General features: G+C 43.0%; 1 protein-coding gene across 3 annotated transcripts in view; it reads right to left on the bottom strand.

Moving 5' to 3' along the window:
• ANKRD12 (ankyrin repeat domain 12) overlaps positions 1 to 25,105 on the bottom strand; it is a 133,912-nt gene that overhangs the window by 60,366 nt on the left and 48,441 nt on the right. For all 3 annotated transcript variants that reach the window (XM_075920968.1, XM_006117461.4, XM_014570674.3), the window contains exons 2-3: positions 15,533 to 15,670; positions 275 to 422 (exon numbers count right to left, since the gene is read on the bottom strand). In XM_075920968.1, the coding sequence (XP_075777083.1) occupies positions 275 to 422; positions 15,533 to 15,619 (235 nt within the window). In that variant the 5' untranslated portion in view covers positions 15,620 to 15,670. The remainder of the gene's footprint in view (positions 1 to 274; positions 423 to 15,532; positions 15,671 to 25,105) is intronic.

The following is a 25,105-nucleotide window of genomic DNA, read 5'->3' as shown; positions in this document are numbered from 1 at the left end:
TATGACTAAAATAAAAGTACAAGAAGGATGAGTTTGGAGTATTGTTTGGAAAAGTAGGTGAGAAGAACTGTGCTAGCATGCAAGTTCTCGGTAAGTGCCTTTGGGATGAAAGCCTATAAGGTAGGACTGAGATCTGTCAATCAGAAACAAGCAAGCAAATGCATCTATAATTAGTTGGTATCCCTTGTATTTAACTCACTACCATAACATAAAATATTTATAACCAGGATGTGCTTCAGCAACAAAGATTAGCTAAGGAAATAAAATGTTCTACCTGTGTCTGAATTTCGATCTTCATTTCTGGATGGACTAATAGTAAAAGGAAGTTTACGTTTCATGGAAGACTTTTCTTTCATCTCCTTTCCCACATCATTCCTATCCACTTTTGGAGTTTTGCTGTATGATGCAATCTTGTCCTTGCTCTGATAGAAACAAAAAATATACTAAGCAATATTTGTATATAAAAGAATAGTGTACAGAAAATAATACACTTATTAAAACAGTGGTGATTAAAATACTGACTTACATATTTAACTATTAAAGCAACGTACCATTGCTGAAATATAGAAAAAGGTATGTTCTTACTAGAAACATTTAAAAATGTTAAAAAACGGGAATAAAAAGTAGAATTTTACTTCTAAAAGTTGTTTGTTATTTAAATATCTGAATCTGGGACTGATGGGCTGTTGCACTATCAACTCCTTGACTGCTCAGTACAGGAACAGTACTAAAGGAATGATAAAATAAACTGGGCATCCTTTGATCACAACTCACTTGATTGACCTTCTTATACCATAAGAATCATATTAAAAAGATATATATCTATCTAATACTGAACAATATGACACAGAACTGAATACAGTAATGATAGTTTTGAAAAAAAAAAAATGTATCTCCTCACCTTAGAGAGAGAGAAAATTGTGAAACGTATGTATTTTGAAAGATTTTTATCTATTTTATTTATTTTTAAAGATTGTGATGAGTTAGTTGGGGATGGTCCTGCTTTGACGGGGGTTGGACTCCATCACCTCCTGAAGCCTCTTTCAACTCTATGATTCTATGATTTTATTAAACGCATAAGTAACATTTTGAAGGTGTTAGCAAATCTAGAAAAACTTTTAGATTGGAGTTGTATCTAAAAGTAACATTTACAGGTAAAATTATACTTTCTGCACTCTTCAAATACACAAATTTGAAACTTTTGGGATCATTGTAGGCATAACTTTATACGAGGAAGATGGTACAATTCTATTTATCATCTTTGTTGTAATAAAGAGCCAAACACAGTAAGGGACAGTCTTTGGAAAAATGGACAAAGTCAACAAAACCTACTTGGACAGATTTTCTCTGACAATGCCTTTTTTTTTTTTATGTTCATGACAGAATGTACTTACGCACAGAGAAGACATGGAATCCTTTTGCACTATAGTTTTTGGAAATATCTAGGGGTATGTCTACACTAACAAGTTTTGTTACCAAAAACTGGCAACAAAACAGTGAAAGCGTTCACATTGCAACGTGAGTTTTGCTGGAAAAACAAAAACAACAACAACAAACAAAACACAGTTTCTCCAGGAAAAAAAAAAAAAAAAAAACAGTTTGGGCAACAAAAATCTTCTACCCCTCACGAAAGCTTTTTTTTTTCTTTTCTTTTCTCCTATCTTTATTGTCGACAAAGAGCCAGCTGCTGTTTCTTTTGTTGACAGAACTGGCTTCCGCCAGTATCCCACAATGTCTGCCTTGATGGCTCTGCAGGATGCACCCCTCCCCTTTCAAAACACTGGAAAGTATTTGACAGCTGAGTGAGCTGCTCTTTTTGGGGAACAAAGAACAAATCATTAGAAAGTTCCTGTTCTGCTCTGCATTAGGAACACAGCAGCAGGCACACTGCTGCTGCCGAGAGAGGGAGGACAGATTACTCTAGTACTTTGATATTTCTCATACAGAGAGCTCTCAGAGCTACTCATGATGCTGTGCTGCTCCCAGCAGCTGCAGAGGCTATGGGAGAACTCAAGATGCACAGGGACCATCTCTGCCTTCCCACAACACTGAACTGTGGGGTACATACCCACAATGCAACGTTCACACGGTTGATGATGGTGCACCCATGTGAACATGATCTGTCGACAGAGGGAGCAAGTGTGAACACCCTCTGGAGATTTATGTTTGGTTCACTTTTGGGTGTTGACATAATGCTGTCAACAAAACTTGGTAGTGTAGACATACCTGTATCAGAGGCAGCAAGCGGGGGGGAGAAGGAGCTGGTGCTGGAAGGAGGTGGGTTTCCCCCCAGAATCGCCTCCGCACTGCTGCCTCTAATACTGCGGTGAGAGCAGGGGAGGCTGCCGTGAAGCAACCTCTGCCCACAGCGGGTCCAGGCTGGTCACGGGCAAAGGCTGCTCTGGCAGCAGCCCCTGTCTGTGGCCAGCCCTGGCTGCCATGAACAAAGGCTGCTCCAGCAGCAGCCCCTGTCCACGAGGGGGTCCCAGCTCCCCTCTGGGACTCGTCTGCGGCCAGGGGCTGTTAGACCCAGGGTGAGCTGGGACTGAGCAAGCCTGGCTCATGCTGGGTCCGGGAGCTAGCCCCACTGCAACTCTGAATTTTAAATGTAGTAAGCGCCAGGCTGCCTGTGCACCTGGCACTTACTACATTTAAACTGAAGAGCCACAGTGGGGGATAGCTCCTTTCCTGGACCTGGTGAGAGCCAGGACTGAGGAAACCTTCCCTTATCGACTAATCGTGTTAGTGGATTACCTACCTCTTACCATCCTTAGTCTGTACAAGATTTATCTCCTAGCTAGATGAATCTGGGAGAAAAGGCTTCTAAGAAAAAAGGAAGAATGTTCAAGGCCACCTCTGCTTTATGCAGAATAAAACTAGGTATGAAGGTGGTGTTCAAATGGATCATCTGACCAATCTGTTTGAAACTACAGTCAAAATGAAGATAACTTTTTCTAATCAAAGTTAAAAACCTCAGAGGTTCAAAAAAAAAAACCCTCAAACACACACAGCCTGCAGATGACTAGATTTAAATTTCACAGTATGGGAGACTTATTAAAGAAATTTCTTGAAGGAAAAAGTACGATACCCTCCACTGAAAAATCCACTACTCTCATTTGAATGCACTGAAATTGGAAACTTCAACTCAAAAAGATGCAGATAGTTTTTCTAAGCCACAACAAAAAAAATCTAAGACCAATAATAAATTCTCCAAAGGATTGGGATAGAGCTCATTAACCCTGCTGTAGTTGTCAGCTATATCAGCAGCCTTCAACATTGGTGATCGTGAAGTACCAATAATCCTCTTACAAATCTAGCAAGAGTAGACATGGATTTGTGTTAAGAGGAGTCTATTTCTACCTTTTAGATCTGATACAGAGGGTTGAGGTAAGCAATTGTTCTCTTTCATCAAGAGCTCTTCCCTGTATCCATACAACTAAATCTAGCTATCCCTCCCATAGGTTTAACCTATAGTTAAACATATGTGGGAGATATCAGAAGACGTTAAGGATAGAATGATAGCAATACACTCATAATGCTTAGTTCTATATCTCCTTATCAAGTGTTGACAGTTAGGTATCTGAATGAGCACCAGCTAGCACAAACTCAAGGTAACACTAGGTAACAATGAAGTGCTTGTAGGCAGAGGTAAACAAGCTGGCAAGTTAGACCTAGGCATGAAGACTGCATAAACAGCGCTCCTGCTGGGCAGATATTTCACACTTATGTAGGTTAGAGACTGGAATTTTGATTATACAAGAAACAAAGCACTTGAAAAATGACTTTTTGTTATGATCCATAATGCCAACAAATGGAAAAACAACACTGAAGCTGTAATTCTGACAATACCATCTCAGGAGCAAGTGCCACAGTCCCAGGAACCACAGAAAATATCATGTAACTAGTGAACCCTACAATTATTAGAGACATTGATATCTGCAGAGCTGGAGGGCTGTACTGGGCACTGCAGCAGAAAAAGCAGCAGCCCAGCAGGCAGCCGCTCTCAGGAGCGAGTGCCTCATGCTGGCAGCTCCTTTGACATAGCAGTACCACCCCCAGCCCTGCATGCTGCACTAGCATGCATGACCAGGAACAACTGACAGTGTGTGTTGCTTGCTCTAGTGGGAGGGGAGTGAAACAGTCCTGATGGAGGAACTGCTGGCACAAGGTGCTGGCTTCTGGGAGCAGCAGCTTGCTGGACTGCTGCTTTCATTGCTGTGGTTCTAGATAGGGCCCAGGAGCTCAGCAGATATTAATTTATATTCATGGATATATGCATCTGTGGATATAAATTTTATATCTACCCAAAGTTTTAAAAATTATTATTCTTACTAATGAGAGTTATAAGAAAAGAAAAAAAGATCAAAGATGGTCTCTAGAAGCAGGACAATGATGAAAAGAGCCACTAATTAATCTAGATACTCAGGGGTATCCCCTGGGCTCAGGACTTAGTTACAAAAGAGAGGAAAACCCCACTTTTAAACAGTACAGACATTTTTACACATTCCCAAACCATAAAACAATAAAACCTGATGAGTTAACTAACTTTGCCCTACTTACACGTTTTGAGGAGACTTTTCTTGGAGAGACACAACCCTTCCCTGCTCCCTGTTACTTGAAAGAAAAACTGCTCTGACTCAGGCAAAGGAGGGAAAAGTCAAAAATTCCTTTGTCCCAGTTTGAAATCCCTATCTGCATTACTATTGGCTGACCAGATACCTGGTTAGGTATAGGGGACATAGTTAACCCCTTAGTCCTCAGGTGCTGGCCAGCCCTCATAGTTATTACAAAGGCCAATTTTGTTTTTTTGGCTTGTTTTTTTTTAATTGACAGGGCACAAAAAAAAAAAACAATTAGAGCAAGTATTGCTATATCTTCTTTAACTGAAAGTATCTGAGCTGGAAGAAAAAGTGGGAACTGAAATCCAGAATCTGCTAAAAAGTCTCTTGTCGTTGCACTGAATCAGTTACTTATCAATAGTCAGTCAAAGTGAAATACATCACTCATATGCTGATTCAGTCCAGCTCTATGCAAGTGGGAGTGGGATGACATGGACCAGATTGGCATGAGGCTTAGTTGAGCAGCTCAGCCAACTCTGCCTGGGGGCAGTAAGAATATGCATTGCTCACCTCTCTTTCACAAGCTGCTAGCTGGGCTAGAGGGTGGAGCCGTCTACAGAAAAGGAGAAGTAAGGGGTGTGGCCTGAGTTCCCGCCACTCCTGCGAGGCCTCCAAATAGGCCAGGGCCATTGGGCACAGGTTCTGTCAACCCACGTGATAATCTACCACTGCCCGTGCTCCATTATTGGCACTAGTTGCCTATATGCTCCTGAGGACACTTTCTGAGTGGACTTTCACAAGGAAAACAGGGGTGTTCTTATCTTATATAAACTAGTCAAGGTATCCCAAAAGTCCTTCCTTTGTCCTGCTAGCATATATGAAATCTACAATCTACCTTGTCACTAGAATTCTCCTTCATAGTATTTAACACATTTTAGCTAACATGAGGTAAGACAACAAGGCATTTTTGCAGGTTAGTGCAAATAGAAAAGATTAAAGGAAAACAAGATTATGGAATTAAAAAATACCATGTAGAGCAGATCTAGCATTCAGATGTCACTAAACTGTAAGTACTGTTCATGCCTAACCCTATTAAATTAACCAAAAAGCTTAATTGACAAGCCTATAGATCACACAGAATATCATTTACACAGAAATGGGCGTGCTGACAACAGGGATTGGGAGGGTCAATGTCAATAGGAGAGACAGAGAAATTGAAAGATGCATAATATCTTTAGGAGTGAACATCTTATTATCTCATTCATCTACCAAGAAACTAAGTTTTTTTTCCTCCCTTAAAAACCAATTGCCAATTTTCTAATAATGTAAAATAATTTTGGTTTCAGGCTATGCTTTGGGATATACTTCAAAACATGAATGCCTCTGACAGAAGCATCTGAAGCTGATGATGATCCTAACAACTTGGAAACTTAGTTTAGATCAATCGTTTTCAGTTAGCGTTAAGTGTACTCTGGGAGTATATGGATATTTCCAGATGTACAGGAACCCATTCAGATTTTTGCCTCATTTTACAGCAGGTTATATAAAAAGCACTAGCAAAGTCAATACAAATTAAAATTCCACATAGGCAATGACTTGTTTATACTACTCTGTATATTAAACACTACGCAGGACACTGTGTCTTGAGAGACTGATACACATCAGCTCTGAAAGGGGAAAACTGTTCTAACCTGACTGGAGGGCTACACCATTAAGCAGGACTAGTTGAGTCTCAGGAGATAGGGTCTGAGAGAATAATAGCATGCAACCACAGGAATGGGCATCAACCTGCAAGAGCTAATCCCCAGATGCAACCCAAAGATGCTACAGCAGTGAAGAGTAGCCCTGTAATGACTTGGTGGAGAATGCAGGCAGACGGTTACTCCTGAGACAAAAGGAGAGTGAAAGACTGTACATGTCAATCACTCCTGACAAAATGGGAGAGTAAGAGACTGGAGGACTGTAAAGGACAGTATAAGGCAGTCACCCTCATACAACGAGAGTGCAAAAGGCTATAATCAGGGGGAAAAGACAATGGAGTTGAAGCAAGTAGACACCTTTTTGCAGAGTGAACTTATACCCATCCTGCAGAGAAGGGATCTGACAAACTGATTTGATGGATTCACACCCTATTGAGGCAGGTGCTAGAGAACCAACAGAGACAGTAAGAGGCACATTTTACTGGTAAAACTGGCTGAACATCAGCTGTATTTATTTAAGCTCATGTGGGAAGAAATTAGCAGAGAATGAAGTGACAGACTGGAAAGGGAGTTCTGGAGCTAGGAGGCCAGAAACTTGGCCAAGAAAATGTTATGCCTGCAAGTGAAGAGGACACCTAATGACTGTGCCCCTACCTGAATAGGTACATGAAATCTTACCCAGGAGACAAGAAAACAAGTCCAAGAGAGTCCAACCTCTGGTGAGAAAAGGAAAAGTAAGGGTGTGTTTTTACCATGGTCAACAGGGGCATATAAGTTGATGCCCATTTATGAACTATAAGTTGAAGCCTAGCACAGAAGAGATGGCTAGACAAGAGAAGGCTGAAGTGTGACCTACTGACTAGGCAAGGACAAGGGCTTGTTTTAGATGCTGCAAGGTCAAATATATTAAAAAGCATTGCTGTCTAAAGGAACTGTGGGGAGCAAACAGAAAGGCACAGACCTCAGAAAGATAAGAAAAAAGAAGGGTGTATATGAGGACCATAGTATGCCGGAGACTGTCATACTGGTAATGACCCCAGTAGCAGTAGTGGGTCATAAGAAGAAGTTACTCGCTTGGTGCAGTAACGATGGTTCTTTGAGATGCGTGTCCCTGTAGGTGCTCCGCTCAGGTCTCGGTGCATCCTGCTGCTGCTGATCGGAGATTTTTGGTGAGCAGTGCCCCTTGCGCTGTGCTTGTGCATCCAGTGTCTTGCGCCCCTGCCGTTTGTTGAGTGCATGCTGTGGAAGAAAACATGCCTCCACAATGCGCAACGCAAGCCACATAGGTTCCTTTTCTACCTAAAATCCCCTAAAGACTCCAAGCAGAGGGAAGGGCGGGAGGGTACTGGAGCATCCACAGAGACACACATCTTAAAGAACCATCGTTACTGCACTGGGTGAGTAACTACTACTACTTCTTCGAGTGGTGTCCCTGTGGGTGCTCAACTCAGGTGACTCAATAGCAGTACCCACCAGATGGTGGTGAGCACTGAAGTCATTTATGTAGAGGAAGGAAGGACCACATCTACCAGAGATGTAGAGGGTATTGGCCCTTTCTACAGGGCATAATGCTGTGCGAAAGTGTGATGGAAGGACCATGTGGCTGCTCTACAAATGCCCACCAATAGTATGTTGTTTAGGAAGGCCGTTTTTGTGGCCATCGCATATGTAGAGTGAGCCCTGAATCTGTGGTGGCTGCTTGCCACAAAGTTCATAAGTTATAAATATATATATATATATATGCAGCTGGTAATCCATTCGGATAGATGTTGTGTGGAGACAGCTGTTCCTGTATGGGGTCCAGACCACGCTACAAACAGTCTGATTTTCTTGTTCCCCTAGTTCTCTCCAAGTAGAACGCAATGTCTCACCTTGCACCTATGTATGCAATGTGGCCTCCTTGGAGGAGGTATGAGGTTTAGGAAAATATACATGTAAGTAAATGGATTAATTTAAGTGGAAGTCAGATATGACCTTTGGGAGGAACTTCAGGTGAGGCCTGAGTATAACTTTATCCTTGGTAAAGGTGGGTCTGCCATGAGGGCTGCAATTTCACCTACCCCTCTTGCTGATGTTATTGCCACTCTGAAGGCCACCTTCATGGATAGGTATTGTAGTGGCTAGTGGCTCAAAGGGTGGCATTATTAGCGTGTCAGGAACTAAGGTCAAGTCTCACAGTGGCCCCAGGGGGCGCAGGTTTGGCATGTTTTCTGCAAACCTGTGAGAAATCGCTTCACCACCAGATGTGCAAAGAGAGAGAAGTCGTTCGTCCACAGGTTAATGGAACGCCGTGACCACTGCCCGGTGGACCCGGATAGAGCTGATGGAGGGTATGTCTATACTTGCTCTCTATCTTGAGACCCGTGTCGCTGAAGTCCATGAGATACTCCAGCATAGTAGATATAGGAAGCGGTATTGGGATGTAAATTGCATGTTGTGCACCATTGTTGAAAGCGTGTCCATTTATTTTGGTAGGTGCTTCTCGTAGAGGGCCGTTGACTGTTCAGTAGGATGTGTTAGACCCTGTCCGAACAGGTAAGTTCTTCATTCTGGAACCATGGAGAAGCCATGCCGTGAGTTTCAGACTTTTGATGTTCAGATGACACGCCCTGCCGTGGAGCTGCATCAAGAGGTTCAGCACCGCGGGGAGAGGAATGGGTTGATCTACCGATAGGCAGTGTACATAAGGGACCCAGGGTTATCTCGGCAAGGCAGGGGTTATTAAAATTACTGTGGCCTGGTTGGATTGGAACTTGTTGATCACACTGGTGAGAAGAGGGATTGGTGGAAAGGTAGAGAGTAGGGGAGCCATGCAGCAAATGGTGACAGCATCTCCCTCCAACCTCTTGTCCAGTCCTGCACAGGAGCAGAACTTGTGGCATTTGCGGTTGAGTGGTGTTGCAAAAGGGACTATAGTTGGGAAACCCCATTTGCAACAAACGGGGAGAAGAATATTGGTACTGATCTCCAACTCTTGTTGTGTCTGCTCAGTTTGTTGGCCCTCACATTCTGCTGTTCCAGTATATACATGGCAGTTGGAGTTACGTGGTTCCTGATACACCAGTTCCAAAATTTGATCGCACTCACTATGTGCAGAAGCAATCGGACACCGCCCCCGTCGGCTGACATAGAACATAGAAGTTGTGTTGTCCGTGGGGAGATGAATGGTTCTGCCCTTTATCAAGGGAAGGAAATGGGTGCATGCATTGCGAATGGCCCTGACCTTCAGGATATTGATATGGAAGTGTCTTTCCTGTTGGGACAACTTGCCCTGTATTGACCTTGTGCCACAATGGGCACCCCAGACCATAAGTGATGTATCTGTTGTTATAGTTCCTGACAGATCTGGGCAGTGGAAAGGTATACTGGCAAGTAGGTAGGTTGGAGAAGTCCACCAGTTGAGAGATTGTAGTACTGGTGGAGGAAGCGTTAGGCACTTTGCGAGACTGTATCGGGTTGGAATGTAGGTGGTTGTGAGCCAATGCTGCAGACAGTGCATGTGTAGCCTTGCGAATAGGACCACAAAGGTTGTGGCTGCCATGTGCCCCAACAATTGGAGACACATCCAGACCGTGGAAAAGGGAGTATGCTTTACCCCCAGAATGAGGTCGCAGATTGCCTTGAATCTTTGTGGTGGCAGATAGGCTCTTGCTGTCAATGAGTCTAGGAGTGCCCCAATAAATTCTGTCTTTTGTGTGGGCTGTATGGGGGACTTTTGTACATTGATAAGCAGGCCAAGTCAGAAAAACACTCCCTGGTACCGGTTGTCATCGTTTTAGTTTGACGACAAGTGGAGCCCTTGATAAGACAATCATCGAGGTAGGGGAAGATGACAACGTTCTGTCTTTGGAGGAAAGCTGTGATTACGGCTAGCATCTTCAAGAACACTCGAGGGGCCGTAGAAAGACCAAAGGGGAAGACCCTATATGGAAAACTATCTTGACCTACGATGAATCTGAGAACCTCTGTGGGCCAGGTGGATGGTTACATGAAAATATGTGTCTTGAAGGTCGAGGGCTGAGAACTAGTCCCCTTTATCCAGTGCAGGTATGATAGTTACCAGGGTCACCACCCTGAATTTTGTGTTGAGGATGAACTTGTTGAGTTTTGAGATCCAGGATTGGTCTCCATCCCCATTTTTTTGACTGTTAGGAAACAGTTGGAGTAGAATCCTCTTCCTCAATATTCTGTGGGAACAGGTTCTATTGCCCCTAGGGTGAGTAACTTTTGCACTTCTGATTGAAAGAGGGGCTCATGAGATGGGTCTCTGAAGAGGGCCAGGATAGGCGGTTGGGTAGGGGGCATATATGTGAAGGGGATTGTGTAACCCGATTTGATAATTTCCAGGACCCATTTGTCTGCCCACTGTTGGCAGAAGGGTCTCAGGCAGTGGCAGAAGGTGGCATTGGAATGCACTGGAACTGTGGGGTGGTCACTCAGACCCCCAACCAAGACTTCAAATTTGTTGTTTGTGTGAGGTCGATTGAGTGATGGAGGACTGATTTTGCTGCGTCCTCCTCCTGTTAGGGTATTGCTTAGGCCTGTTGTCATATGGCCTCTGGTATTGTCTATAATAGTTATAAATTACAGTCCCTTGGCCTTTGGTAGGGGGTATACTTGCTTTCCTTATCAGGTGGGGTGACCACCCCCAGAGTGCAGAGTGTGGTGTGAGAGTCCTTCATTGAGTGTAGGACCTCATCAGTCTTAGTGGTAAATAGCTGTTTTCTATCAAAAGGGAGGTCCTCCACCTTTGATCGCAATTCTTTTGAGACCCCTGAAGACTGCAGCCATGAGGCCCTACACATTATGATGGCTGCGGCCATGGCTCTAGCCGCAGCTCTAGCTGCAGAGTCAGCGACATCCATTGCGGTCTGGATGGCCGTTTTTGCTATAGATAAACCCTCCTTAATGATGGACTGGAGGTGTGGTCTCAATGTCAGGAAGGTCCTGCACCAGGTCCTGTAATTTAGCATAATTGGCATGATCGCAATTGGCCAGGAGGGCTGTATAATTGGATATCCTGAATTGGAGGGTGGCAGAAGAGTACACCTTGAAGCCAAAAGGTGTCTAGTGAGTTCGGCTGGGGATGTGCGAAGAGGAAGTCCATATCTTTTGCAGGAACAAAATATTTTCTATCTGTCCGGCAGTTTTTTGGGAGATAGAGGCTGGATTTTGCCAGAGTGCACCTGATGGCTCCAGGATACCTTCATTGATAGGTGGAGTTATCTTCAAGGATGCCGTGGGTTGTAGTATTGTCAGTAATTTGTATTGCTTGTCATGTACCTCTTGGAATGTAATGTCTTGTGGTTGAGCTACCCGCTTAAATAGCTCTTGAAATTGTTTTAAATCATCTGCCAGTGGAGAGGGTGATATCTGGAAGACTGCCTCATCTAGTTTAGTGGATCTGGGGTTGTGTGAGGAACTCTGAGTCCGAATGAGGTAAGTTATTGTTATCATTGGAACCAGCTTGTGTTATTACTGGAGGGTGGGTAAGACAGTGATGAATGCACGGATATGGTTGGGGAGCGCATAGACGTGTGCTGTTGTGATGTAGGAGCTGTATCTCTTGAGTGGTAGTCATGAGAGGAACGTGGTTGGTACCCTTGCCATGATTTCCAGGGGGCCCACTGAGGCTGGAACTGTTGTGGAGGATACATCCACAGTTGGTTGAGCCACATGGGATGTTGTTGTAGGGAATGATCCTGATATGAATGCCAGGAAGCCATTGATCCCAATGGAGATGAATGGCATGATGAAAATCTGCTCCTATACCCACTGCCATATTCAGTTCTTGGTGAGAGCAGCGTAGGAGAGTGGGGAGCCCTTTCTGGCATATGAGTGTGCCCCTGGGTATAAGACACCACTGAGGAGCATGGAGAGCAAACCCCATGATCTGAGCGGTGTGCCTGGCTGAGGAGATTTTTGTAAGTGTCACGTCTTGTGCAACGTTTTCTTATGCTGCGGTGCAGGAGCACAGTCAGGTTCGGTCTGACCAGTGTATTCAGGCACCAGAGAGGCGCTTGTAAGAGCTGGTGGTGGTGGCATATGCAGCTTTGTGGGTGCCGCTGCCTCAGCAGCACTGACAGGTGAGATGTGCTTGGGTTCTGATTCAGCTCTCCTGGCTGGTGCAGACTTGCGTTTCTCCGTGGTGCTGGAGACTAACTGCACTGGGGAACGAGAAGCTCTGGGCAGCGCTGGTAATAAGTGTGCTGGGGAAGCTTGCAAAGCTTACGAGCCTTTGCAGGGTGGTGAAGCAGCCCTGTCACTGGGCTTCTGCTGTCCATGGGTGTCCTCAGGTTTGACTTCCAAGAGGAGGTTTTTGAACCATCTTTTCTGGCTCTGGCCGTCATGTTCTGACAGTGCAAGCACTTATGTGCCACATGAGTCTCTCCCAGGCATTTAACACAGGAGCCATGGCCATCAGAAATGGGCATCGAGTCTCAGCAAGAGTCTCATCTTTTAAAGCCGGGAAAACCCGGTATATTGAAGAAAAAAAAGCTGTGGTGGCGACATGTTTTTGTTTCGTTTTTTTAAACAGAGAGAGAGAGAGACACACACACAGACAAACGTTGAAAGCTACCCTTAATTGACTAAACTATGAGGGAAAAGTCTAAACTAAGTATAATAAATTTTGGTTTTCCTGTCAGGAAGAAGACAACTGCTCTGACTCTGTCTTCAGCCGAGGACAGTAGAAAAGAAACTGACGGGGCTCGCGCCATGCATGCACTCAAACAGCAGGGGCGCAACATGCTGAGTGTGCAGGCATGGCTCAAGGGTCACTGCTCACCAAAAATCTCCGATCAGCAGCACAAGGACGCACTGAGACCTGAGTGGAGCACCCACAGGGACACCACTTGAAAAGAACAAGGTAATACATAAAATTATTGGGACAAAAAAGGCCCAGAAAGACAGAAATGAACACAGAGGCAGAGTACTTTGGAGACTCAGATCTTGCATGGAAAAGCACTGGAGGATCCTGGGAGGCAAGTACAGGGGCCACAGGAAAAAACAAGTAACTGCTTTACAGGAAGTTGCACAAGATATGCAGTTCTAGAGGGAAAAGTTCAGGAAGCCTATGTAGGATCAGGACAATCTGCATCTCCTGTTGGGTGACTTGGAGCAGGAGTGGAATGACTTGAAGGTCCAGATCAGGCAAGTGCAGGGCAGAAGGCATCCATAGCCTGAGGATTACTGGCTTGAGGGGAAGGTATGTATTGGGTGCTGTTTCCCCCCACAGGGCCTGAATTAAGGTAGCCAGGTAGACCAATTAACCACCTATGCGGCACCTGGAGAAGACAAGGATCAAGATTAGAGATAAAGCTTGGCTGCATAAGAACAGGAGGCAGCTGTTTAAATCCCAGTAGCAGAGCAGCTAGGGGCTGCAGAGAGAGAAATGGCATTCACTGTTAGAGAAAGAGAGCAAAATAGGAAACAGCCTAGGGATAAAGCAGCGAGAGTGACAGGAGCTGACTACAACTGCACTAAACTGTTTATACTGAATATTATCATGTACTAAACACCATGAATAACAAATATGAACTATAAAAACTTCCAGATGCAATCAAATGAGAAAATCCCTGGGATTCAAATACATCAGAGTAGTTCATTTTCCTCTGGCTCACTGGTTGGAAGAAACTGAGGTAGTAGAGGACACACCAACCTTTTATATAGCCTCCCCCTCAGAATGTTGGAGGAGATGGAAGCAAGGGATAAAAGGATGCATACACACACTGACAGTGCTTGCAGAAAGTTCTACCTCCAGGCAGCTCATTACCCTGAAGGGGGAATACACTTTAAATGTTTACATATCCATAAGAGATTTAACCTATGAAATATTTAAACTATGAACTATTAACTATTTAACTATAAGCTATACAGAACGAGAAGAAAGCTGCTGCACTTGCACTGGTGGTAAGAAGGAACTAAAAAGGGGGGTTGACAGTGGGGTGCTATATTGGGCTCCATGAAGGTACAACTTCAGGGGGTACCCATGTTGATTCTATGCAGCCAGGGGAAAAAAATTCCAGCTAATATGTATGTGAGAGCGCAAACACCTGATTTGGAATGCACATAAACATTTGAAGAAGAAGAACTTTGCATTACTTTTTTTTGACCAAAAAGAAAAAGTTAAAAAAAATGGCTTAAAAGCCCAATTCAGTTTGACAGATTCCAGGAGCAGTGACCAAAATAATATACTGTGTACTATGCCTGTAATTTCTCAGTTCTTAAACTTCAAGCAGCACAAACGGAATCTGGATCTTTCCTTTTTTTTTTTGGCCATTTTCCCTTCATTTTCCCTTAATTTCATCTTAAAAAGAAACAAGATTAACTTCAACCATGCAAGAGGTAACACCTGTAAGTAACTCTTTTTCTCAAGTCAAAGAGTAGCCACATTAGTCTGTATCTGTAAAAACAACGAAGAGTCCTGTAGCACTTTAAAGACTAACAGATTTATTTGGGCATATGCTTTTGTGGGTAAAAACCACTTTGTGATACTGCTTGCTACATGTATTCATTCTCCAAAGGGCTACGCGTGCACGCACGCAGAGTTGGTCATAATTTGGAATTCAAAACAGGAGAGAGCAATATTATGGAGTAAAATTTCACTTTGCATAATGATGGAATAACACCACCAAACTGCTTTGGATCACTTTATTTTACTCTTTTTGCCTCACTCCAAACCAAATCACACTTTTTTTTTAAAATTAAGGCTGGAAGTCAAATGTTAAATATTCAGCAACTGCCCGTCCTAAGAAGGATTTATGTTTACAACACTGATCTTGCTTTGTCTTGAGGATAAACAATTTGTGTTTACAACAATATAGATCTGTGCTTTGTCCAGAGAAATCAGATTCAGCTATTAAAACATTGTATATACACACACACATGCATATTTATACATACACTAGACAAAAATATAAATTAAACACAGTTATCTAAAATAGCTACATCAATACGTAAAGACAACAGATAACACGACAACAAAAATAAACTCAACATATCCAGTTCTTTTTAATATTAATCTGAAATAGAGTAAAAGGCTTTTAAAAATCCTAATGTCTACTGCACACATAGTGATAAGATATTAACAATTAAAAATCCATAATCTATTTTAGCTAGATTTTTAAATCCAGGATACTGAAATATGGATTCACATATATTTCTTAGGGGTATAATGGCATACCTTGAAACATATTTTTTTAAAATTGTTTATACATGTTTAGTTTTACCAAATTAATCTCTCAGTGTAATTTAATTAAATTTCCTTTTTACCTTTCTTCCAGTTGGTTTCTCCACCATGATGCTATCACTGTCAGAATTTTCAATCTGAACTGCTTTTGTAGACCCAAATTTGGGCATTTTATAGCTGTTCAGCTAGCTGTATCTTGTATGAGTGTGTTCATCATGTGTCTGCAAAGAGAGAACAATTATTTTATTTTATTTTTACCTCTCTATATACACACACACACACACACACAGCATAACAGTGCTGCAAGTGATAGTGTTGTTAGTGTAGAAGACACTAGAGTAGAGCTGAATTGGAGTAAGGGTAGGAGTAGAGCTGGATTACAGTAGACTCTTCAGAGAAGAACAGGCTCAGCTTGCAGCTGAACTCAAGCTTATGACTGACATCACACTGGACACTGACAAGTACAACTCTGTACTGGGGATGAACAGAAAGTCTAGTACAGAGATGCAGCTGTTACTAAATGGTGTTAAAATGGAACTGAGTTTAGCTCCCTTTAGCACACCTCTTTCATTGACTGCTGTTAATACTTGTATGTAGTTCATAGCTTTATTGACCAGAGCCTTGTATCTCTGAGGTAAAACAATTATCACTCTACCGATTTTACAGTTAAAGAGGCTAAAAGATTGCACAAAGTCACTGCTACCAGGAATGCAACAGAATTCAGTTCCCCAGTGTGACAGATCCAAGTTTCATCCACCTGAACACACTCCATTTCAGAATGAATGTGTTAAACCTATATTCTTGGCTATCTATGACCACCTATGAAACCAACATATAACACTTTCTTTATAGAGACTGGAATTTAATCCAGAAATCTTGACTTCCTGTGTGAATTTTTTTAAACTGATGACTATGCTCCAACCACAATTTTACTGTAGAATTCTCTAAGCTACCTACCATTCCATTCATAGGTCACTATAGCCATTTTATAGTCATACTCCTGCAGGGAACAGGTCCAGAGATTATGTATGCCTAGGGTCATTGTTATGCTTGGTGTAACACAATTGTCAATAGAAAGATTAGGTCTTTTCTTTCCATAAGATAATTACTCTGAAAAGTGCTGCTATGAATTCAGACTCTCTTGGCTATGTTTCTGGAACACTTACCAAAGGTGATCACCTAAATCAAACTCTAAGATTTAAAACTAAGCGTAATATCGTCCACTACAACCGGATATCCTAGCCACAGGAAGGCACATCCAAACCAGAGGAAACTCACTCAGGGTAGTCTACACTACAAAAGAACAAACGAAGCTGCCGCTGTTGATCTTCCAGGGTTTGAATTAGTGGGTCCAGTTAAGACAGCTAATTCAAACTAAGAGGGGTACTCTGGTCGATGCCAGTAGTCATGCTTCCATGAGGAGTAAGGAAAGTTAAAGGGCAAGTGTTCTCCCTTCAACTTCCTGCAGCATGGAGAGTGCCAAAAGTCAAGTTAAAGTACTTTGACTTGAGCTATGCAATTAATGTAGCTGAAGTTATGTATCTTAATTTGACCTTGTCCCATAGTCTAGATAAATCCTTACAAAATACTTGGTTATGGTGGAGTTCTTTAGTGCTGTAAAACAGTTCCACTTTGTCTTCATATCTTTCCCAACTGTAGGATTTCAAAATGCCAAACCAAAAATTGGAAAACCAGTAAATGCTAAGTCAAGCTCTTCTACCTGTTCTCAGAACGTGTATTTTTTTAACACTAACCACAAACTTATGAAAGCCAAGAAATGCACAATTAAGATGCTGTTTCACGTGCTTATCACTTTAACGGTGTCTCACTGGAACAACAATATGTAGTGGGAATTTAACAATATTTTATCCTGCCCATAGATAAAACAAACAAAAAAACACCGTAATGAACGAGATTTTAAAATTAGTTTTCCACAGTTTCAGAAAATACTGACTTGACTATATACTTTGACTTCACCAAAACCTTTGATACGGTCTCCCATAGTATTCTTACCAACAAGTTAGAAAAGTATGGGTTGTATAAATGAACTGTAAGGTGGATAGAAAATGACTAGCTTGTCGGGCTCATCGGGTAGTGATTAACAGCTGAAAGTCTGGTTGATAGTTGGCATCAAGCAGTGAGCCAAAGGTTGGTTCTGGGGCTGGTTTTGTTCAACATCTTTATTAATGATCTGGATGAGAGGATGGATTGGACTCTCGGCAAGTTCATGGACAACATTAAGCTAGGGGAGAGGTAGATATGCTGGAATGCAGAGATAGGGTCCAAAGTGTCTCAGAAAAATTGGAAGATGGGAACAAAAGAAATCTGATGAGGTTTAACAAGGAAAAGCGCAGTCTTGCACTTTGGACAAAAGAATCCCAAGCACTGGTACAAGCTGGGAAACAACTGACTAAGCAAAAGTTCTGGAGAAAAGGAACTGCACATTACAGTGGATAAGAAGCTGGATATGAGACAATAATGTGCTCTCATAGTCAAGAAGGCCAACGGCATATTGGGCTGTATTAAGATTACTGCAGATGTAAGGACGTGATTATTCCCCTTTATTCAGCACTGGTGAGGCCACACCTGGAATACTGCATCCAATTCTGTCCTCCCCCCGCCCATTACAGAAAGGATGTGGAAGCACTGGAAAGAGTTCAGCAGAGTGCATAAAAAATGATTCGGGGACTAGAGCACATGACTTATGAGAGGCTGAGGGATTTGGGCTTATTTAGTCTACAGAAGAGAAGAAGAATGAGGGGGGATTTGATAGCAGCCTTCAACTACCTGAAGGGGGAGTTCCAAAGATGATGTTCTCAGTGGTGACAGATGACAGAATGAGGAGCAATGATCTCAAGTTTCAGTGGGGAGGTCTAGGTTGGATATTAGGAAAAACTATTTCACTAGTAGGTGGTGAAGCACTAGAATGGGTTACCTAGAGAGGTGCTGGAATCTCCAACCCTAGAGGTTTTTAAATCCCAGCCTGACAAAAATTTGGGATGATTTAGTTGGGATTGGTCCTGCTTTTAGCAGGGGGTAGGACTTGATGATCTCCTGAGGTCTCTTCCAACCTCACAATTCTATATTCCTCATTCCTAAAAGGAGATTAAGATGCTGGCCTTCCCATACAATTCCTAGTTTTTGTTAAGTTTGGGGTATGTTTTCTCTCGTAATACTAATGTTTTTGGGGCATAGGAGGAAAGACCGAGCACAATCTCAACTGTAGCTGTTGCTAATGACACTGCTATAAAGTAATCCTGTACATACCATTAATAGTTCTTAATCGATAAAAATTAGCTCTTGAAAAATAACTAATTTAGCCCTCAAATATTGAATTACTCTAATAAATGATTTTGATGGTGTGATGACAATGTCCTGTAAATTCTTATTTTAATTGTATTTGATTATAGCACTATAGCTGTGATTTTTTAAAATAAAAAAAAAAAAAAAAAAAAGAGAGATAGGAATGTCACAATCATGCTAATTAAATCAGCTATGGCTAATCTCTAGCAGTGGTAAGAAGTTGAGATTACCTGAATGGGAAAGGTAATTTCCCATTCAGGTATTCTCATCTTCTCATTCTGCAGTGTGGGTGCTATCAGTCCTCCAATATCTTTCTTAAATCCTCGCAAGTGCCCAAAAGGGACAAGTTCTCCAACAATTCACTGCGAAAGAATTCATAGCTCATCATAGTGAATTTTCAATGCCTCATCCTCATAATGAAATTTTTTTGGAAAGTGTGAACATTAACAGTTCCGATATTTAAGAACGAGTGAAGGAAAAAAGTTATCTTGGAGGGAATATCTCTTCCTAGAGACTATAAACCGATTCAGATGCTTGGGGCATAGTTCATGATCATGTCACATTCATTACAACAGAAGAACAAACAATGAACTAAAGATGGAAACAACCAACCCCACCGCCGAAGAGGCTACCCGGTGAGAGTACAAGCTGTGGTGTGAGTGTGTGTGTGTGTGTGCGCCTGACTGTTTGAATTTTACAGTTTGAAGTGTGAATTGAGTCTGATTCCAGGTGAGTGCTAGCAGTTTCAGCTTCTGTGGCAGTTGGGACTGAGAGCCTGCCATTGTTCCCTTGATTGCCTCTGATTAGCCTCAGGCTCAGCATTCCCCTGTGTGACTCAGAAGGGGGCAGGCCTGACCTAGGCAAGCAGGCTTTAAAAAGCCAGAGCAGTGAGACCAGGGGAGCGAAGCGGACAGGGGACTGCAGACAGGGGAGTTGAAGAGGGAGTGACTGATGGTGATGAAGACCCGAAGCGCTTGTGCCAGTACTTCTCCTGTCTCCTCCACCTGTGCCTGTATCCAGACAGAGAACCTGAGCATGGATGCCTCTACCCAGGTCCTGGTGTGGTCTTGCTGTATTTGTGGCTTGCAATTCCCACTGAGTGATCTCCAGGCTGGGGGAGACAACCATTGTGAAAGGTGCCTGCTGGTGGAATCTCTCAGGCAGCAGGTGGGAGAGCTGCAGGAGGAGGTGGCCAGGCTGAGGAGCATTCGAAGCCATGAGGAATTCCTGGACAGTATTCCTGTGGAGTCCACGGAGGTCACTGTCCTAGGATGTGGGACTGACCAGCCACTTATGGAGGAGGCGGTGGTGCAGGGTGAGCACTGGCAGCTGGTTACTTCCGGCAGCAGGCAGTGTTCCACCCCTGCTCCTAACCCTCCCACTGTGTTGTTACATAACCATTACACTTTACTTTCAGCAGGAGACAAGGAGTCACCCCCCACAGTGGAGGAGAACAGGCCTTGCGCCACCAAGGTTGAGCAGTCTCCTGCCACCACTGCGAGGAGGAAACGTAGGGTAGTGGTGGTTGGAGACTCTCTTCTGAGGGGAACGGAGGCACCCATCTGTCGCCCTGACAGCTCATCTCGAGAGGTATGCTGTCTGCCAGGGGCCCGTATCCGAGATGTTACGGAGTTATTGTCGAGGATTATCCGGCCCTCTGACTACTACCCCATGCTACTCATCCACGTGGGCACAAATGATACTGCCAGGTGTGACACTGAGCGGATCAAGTGTGACTACAGGGCTTTGGGAGTACGGGTGAAGGAGTTTGGAGCGCAGGTGGTATTCTCTTCTATCCTTCCTGTCAAAGGTAGGGGCCCGGGCAGAGAGAGGTGCATCCTGGAGGTGAATGCCTGGCTGCGACGATGGTGTCGCCAGGAGGGATTCGGCTTCCTTGATCACGGGGTGCTCTTCCAGGAAGGACTGCTTGGCGGAGTTGGAGTTCACCTTTCCAGGAGCGGGAAGGCCTTGTTTGGACACAGACTGGCTAACCTTGTGAGGAGGGCTTTAAACTAGGTTTGTCGGGGGCAGGTGAGCAGAGCCCACAGGTAAGTGCTGCATGTGCGGGACTGGGAGATGGGTTGGAAATGGGGGGGACTACGGCCTATAATGGCAAGGAGAAAGGAGGGTCAGGGCACAACAGGGAGGCAAAATCAAATCAGTATCTTAAATGCCTATATACAAATGCGAGAAGTATGGGTAATAAGCAGGAAGAACTGGAATTGATAACCAATAAATACAACTATGATATCATCGGTATTACAGAAACCTGGTGGGATGGGACGCATGATTGGAATGTTGGTATTGAAGGGTACGGCTTGCTCAGGAAGGACAGACAGGGAAAAAAGGGAGGAGGGGTTGCCTTGTATATAAAAAATGTACACACTTGGACTGAAGTGGAGATGAATGTAGGAGATAGCTGTGTAGAGAGTCTCTGGGTTAAGCTAAAAGGGGTAAAAAACGAGGGTGATATCATGCTAGGAGTCTATTACAGGCCACCTAGCCAGGTGGAAGAGGTGGATGAGGCCTTTTTTAAACAATTAACAAAACTATCCAAAGCCCAAGATTTGGTGGTGATGGGGGACTTCAACTATCCAGACATATGTTGGGAAACTAACACAGCGAGGCACAGGCTATCCAATAAGTTTCTGGACTGCATTGGAGACAACTTTCTGTTTCAGAAGGTTGAAAAAGCTACCAGAGGAGAAGCTGTTCTGGATTTGGTTTTAACAAATAGGGAGGAACTAGTTGAGAACTTGAAAGTGGAAGACAGTATAGGGGACAGTGATCACGAAATAATAGAGTTCATGATCTTAAGGAAAGGTAGAAGGGAGACCAGCACAATTGAGGTAATGGATTTCAGGAAGGCAGATTTTGATAAGCTCAGAGAACTTGTAGGTAAGGTCCCATGGGAAGCAAGACTGAAGGGAAAAACAACTGAGGAGAGTTGGAAGTATTTCAAAGGGACGTTGTTAAGGGCCCAAAAGCAAACAATTCCGCTGTGTAGGAAAGATAGAAAATATGGCAAAAGACCAGCTTGGCTTAACAAGGAGATCTTGCACGATCTCAAAATAAAAAAGGAGTCGTATAAAAAATGGAAACTAGGACAACTAACAAAGGATGAATATAGGCAAGCAACACGGGAATGCAGGGGCAAGATTAGAAAGGCAAAGGCACAAAATGAGATCAAACTAGCTACAGGCATAAAGGGAAACAAGAAGACCTTTTATAAATACATTAAAAGCAAAAGGAAGACCAAGGACAGGGTAGGCCCACTGCTTAGTGAGGAGGGAGAAGCAGTAACAGGGAACTTGGAAATGGCGGAGATGCTCAATGACTTCTTTGTTTCGGTCTTCACCGAGAAGTCTGGAGGTGTGCCTAACGTAGTGAATACAAGCAGAGAGAGGGTAAGTTTAGAAGATAGGATACACAAAGAACAAGTTAAAAATCACTTAGGAAAGTTAGATGTCAGCAAGTCACCAGGTCCTGATGAAATGCATCCCAGGATACTCAAGGAGCTGATAGAGGAGGTATCTGAGCCTTTAGCTATGATCTTTGAAAAATCATGGCAGACAGGGGAGATTCCAGAAGACTGGAAAAGGGCAAATATTGTGCCCATCTATAAAAAGGGGAATAAGAACAACCCAGGAAACTATAGACCGGTCAGTTTAACGTCTGTCCCAGGGAAGCTAATGGAGCAGGTAATTAAGGAAATCATATGCAAACACTTGGAAGGTAATAAAGTGATAGGGAATAGCCAGCATGGGTTTGTGAAGAACAAGTCATGCCAAACTAATCTGATAGCTTTCTTTGATAAGATAACGAGCCTTGTGGATAAGGGAGAAGCGGTGGATGTCATATACCTAGACTTTAGTAAGGCATTTGATACGGTCTCGCATGATATTCTTATTGATAAACTAGGCAAATATAACTTAGATAGGGCCACGATAAGGTGGGTGCATAATTGGCTGGATAACCGTAGTCAGAGAGTTGTTGTTAACGGTTCTAAATCCTGCTGGAAAGGGATAACAAGTGGAGTTCCTCAAGGGTCTGTTTTGGGACCCGTACTGTTCAATATCTTCATCAATGATGTAGATATTGGGATAGAGAGTACGCTTATTAAGTTTGCAGATGATACCAAACTGGGTGGGGTTGCGACTTCTTTGGAGGATAGGGACATAATTCAAAATGACCTTAGCAAGTTAAGAGAAATGGTCAGAGGTAAACAGGATGAGGTTTAATAAAGAGAAATGCAAAGTGCTCCACTTAGGAAGGAACAATCAGTTCCATACATACAAGATGGGAAGCGACTGTCTAGGAAGGAGCATGGCAGAAAGGGATCTAGGGGTCATAGTGGACCACAAGTTGAATATGAGTCAACAGTGTGATGCTGTTGCAAAAAAAAGCAAATATGATTCTAGGTTGTATCAACAGGTGTGTTGTAAGCAAAACTCGTGAAGTCATTCTGCCGCTCTACTCTGCACTAGTTAGGCCTCAGCTGGAGTACTGTGTCCAGTTCTGGGCGCCACATTTCAAGAAAGATGTGGAGAAATTGGAAAGGGTACAGAGAAGAGCGACAAGAATGATTAAAGGTCTAGAGAACATGACCTATGAAGCCAGGCTTCATGAACTGGGCTTGTTTAGTTTGGAAAAAAGAAGATTAAGGGGGGACATGATAGCGGTTTTCAAATATCTAAAAGGGTGTCACAAGGAGGAAGGAGAAAATTTGTTCCTCTTGGTTTCTGAGGACAGGACAAGGAGTAATGGGCTTAAAGTGCAGCAGGAGAGGTTTAGATTGGACATTAGGAAAAAATTCCTAACTGTCAGGGTGGTCAAATATTGGAATAAATTGCCAAGGGAGGTGGTGGAATCTCCCTCTCTGGAGATATTTAAGAACAGGTTAGATAGACATCTGTCAGGGATGGTGTAGATGGAGCTTGGTCCTGCCTTGAGGGCAGGGGGCTGGACTCGATGACCTCTTGAGGTCCCTTCCAGTCCTATTATTCTATGATTCTATGATAACCTTTCCCTGGTTTTCAGGGAATATCTGGTTCCTGTTCACCGGGCAAGTTTGTGATATATACCATTAGGGATTTACAGTCTCTCTCACTGACTTCTGGGTTTTTACATCTGTAAATTTTCGGTTTAAGGATGTTAAGAGGTAGGTAACTGACTAATTATGTACTCGATATAATTTGTACCAAGTACACGATTCATCGATAAGGGGCCCCACTGACGTGCTGCAGTTTAAATGTAGTAGCAGCTGGGCGCGCAGGGCATAATTGTAAATCCGTTACTTCAAAACTACTTTCAGCTGCGGGTGCTGCTGCATCCCCAGCAATCCTAGCTCCAGCACCTATGATACTATATTTAGTTTTAGTTGCTTTAGATAAAAATATATAAGTAGTACTGAAAAGGCATTTAACCTTCTTTAAAAGGTAACAAAAATTATTAGAATTCTGAAAGATTTACATAGGATGACATCTCAACCAACCAGGATTAATAAAATCTAACAGAGAGGGGACTTGACTAATGTATGGCCAATTTGATACAGTGGTAAGTGATCAATCATCTTTTAGTATATACTGTCTCAAAACAAGTGAGTCGCATGAATAAATTTATGGAATGTTAAATTTAGAGCTAATAGAAGGCCACGTATTCACGTAATATATAAACAACCTATGGAATTCATGCTCCACATTGCACCATAATTGCTGCCATGTCCTTTCTATCTGTTTTTTAGCTTTGTTATTTTTTTCTTTTTTGGTTTTTAATTTTATTCTTCTTTGCTTTCTTGTTCTGTGGTTTGCCCTCCTTGATCCTCAGACAGCAGTAGCATACGTGCTACTGGGGGACTAGGGCATATCGGTAGCTTCGTGCAACAAATCTCACAGTTTAGCTGAATGCTATGGCAATTAGAGGAGAGAAGCATGAGACTGCGGCGATATGGGAGTAGAGTTAGTAGGCTGAGTAAACTTCAAGGATGTACTCCCACTGCTGCTCTGTCCACAGGTTCAAGAGTACATCTGTTTCAGAGGGGATGGGATCTAGCAACCTTTTCCACCCCTACTGTTTGTTCTCCGATGCCCCATGCCTCTTATCCTACCTAGTAAGTCCCTATTCACATGGAAGGAACCCACTCCCACCTGGGAAAACATGTCTATTTTAAGGAATATATATCACTACAGAATAATTCATTCCGAAGCATCTAAGTGATCCAGAAGTGCCAAATGATTTCAAAGAAAAGGGAGCTTTTTGTTTTTTAAGGTTAAGTGACTGCTAATAAAGATATTCATTTTGCCAAGCTGCAAACTACATTTTAAACCTACACTTTTGCCTAATTAGAAATATAT

This window comes from Pelodiscus sinensis, chromosome 2, assembly GCF_049634645.1.
Source record: "Pelodiscus sinensis isolate JC-2024 chromosome 2, ASM4963464v1, whole genome shotgun sequence".
Taxonomy (NCBI): Eukaryota; Metazoa; Chordata; order Testudines; family Trionychidae; genus Pelodiscus; species Pelodiscus sinensis.
The sequence above is the reverse complement of the archived record's forward strand: the minus strand, read 5'-3'. Positions and strand labels throughout refer to the sequence as shown.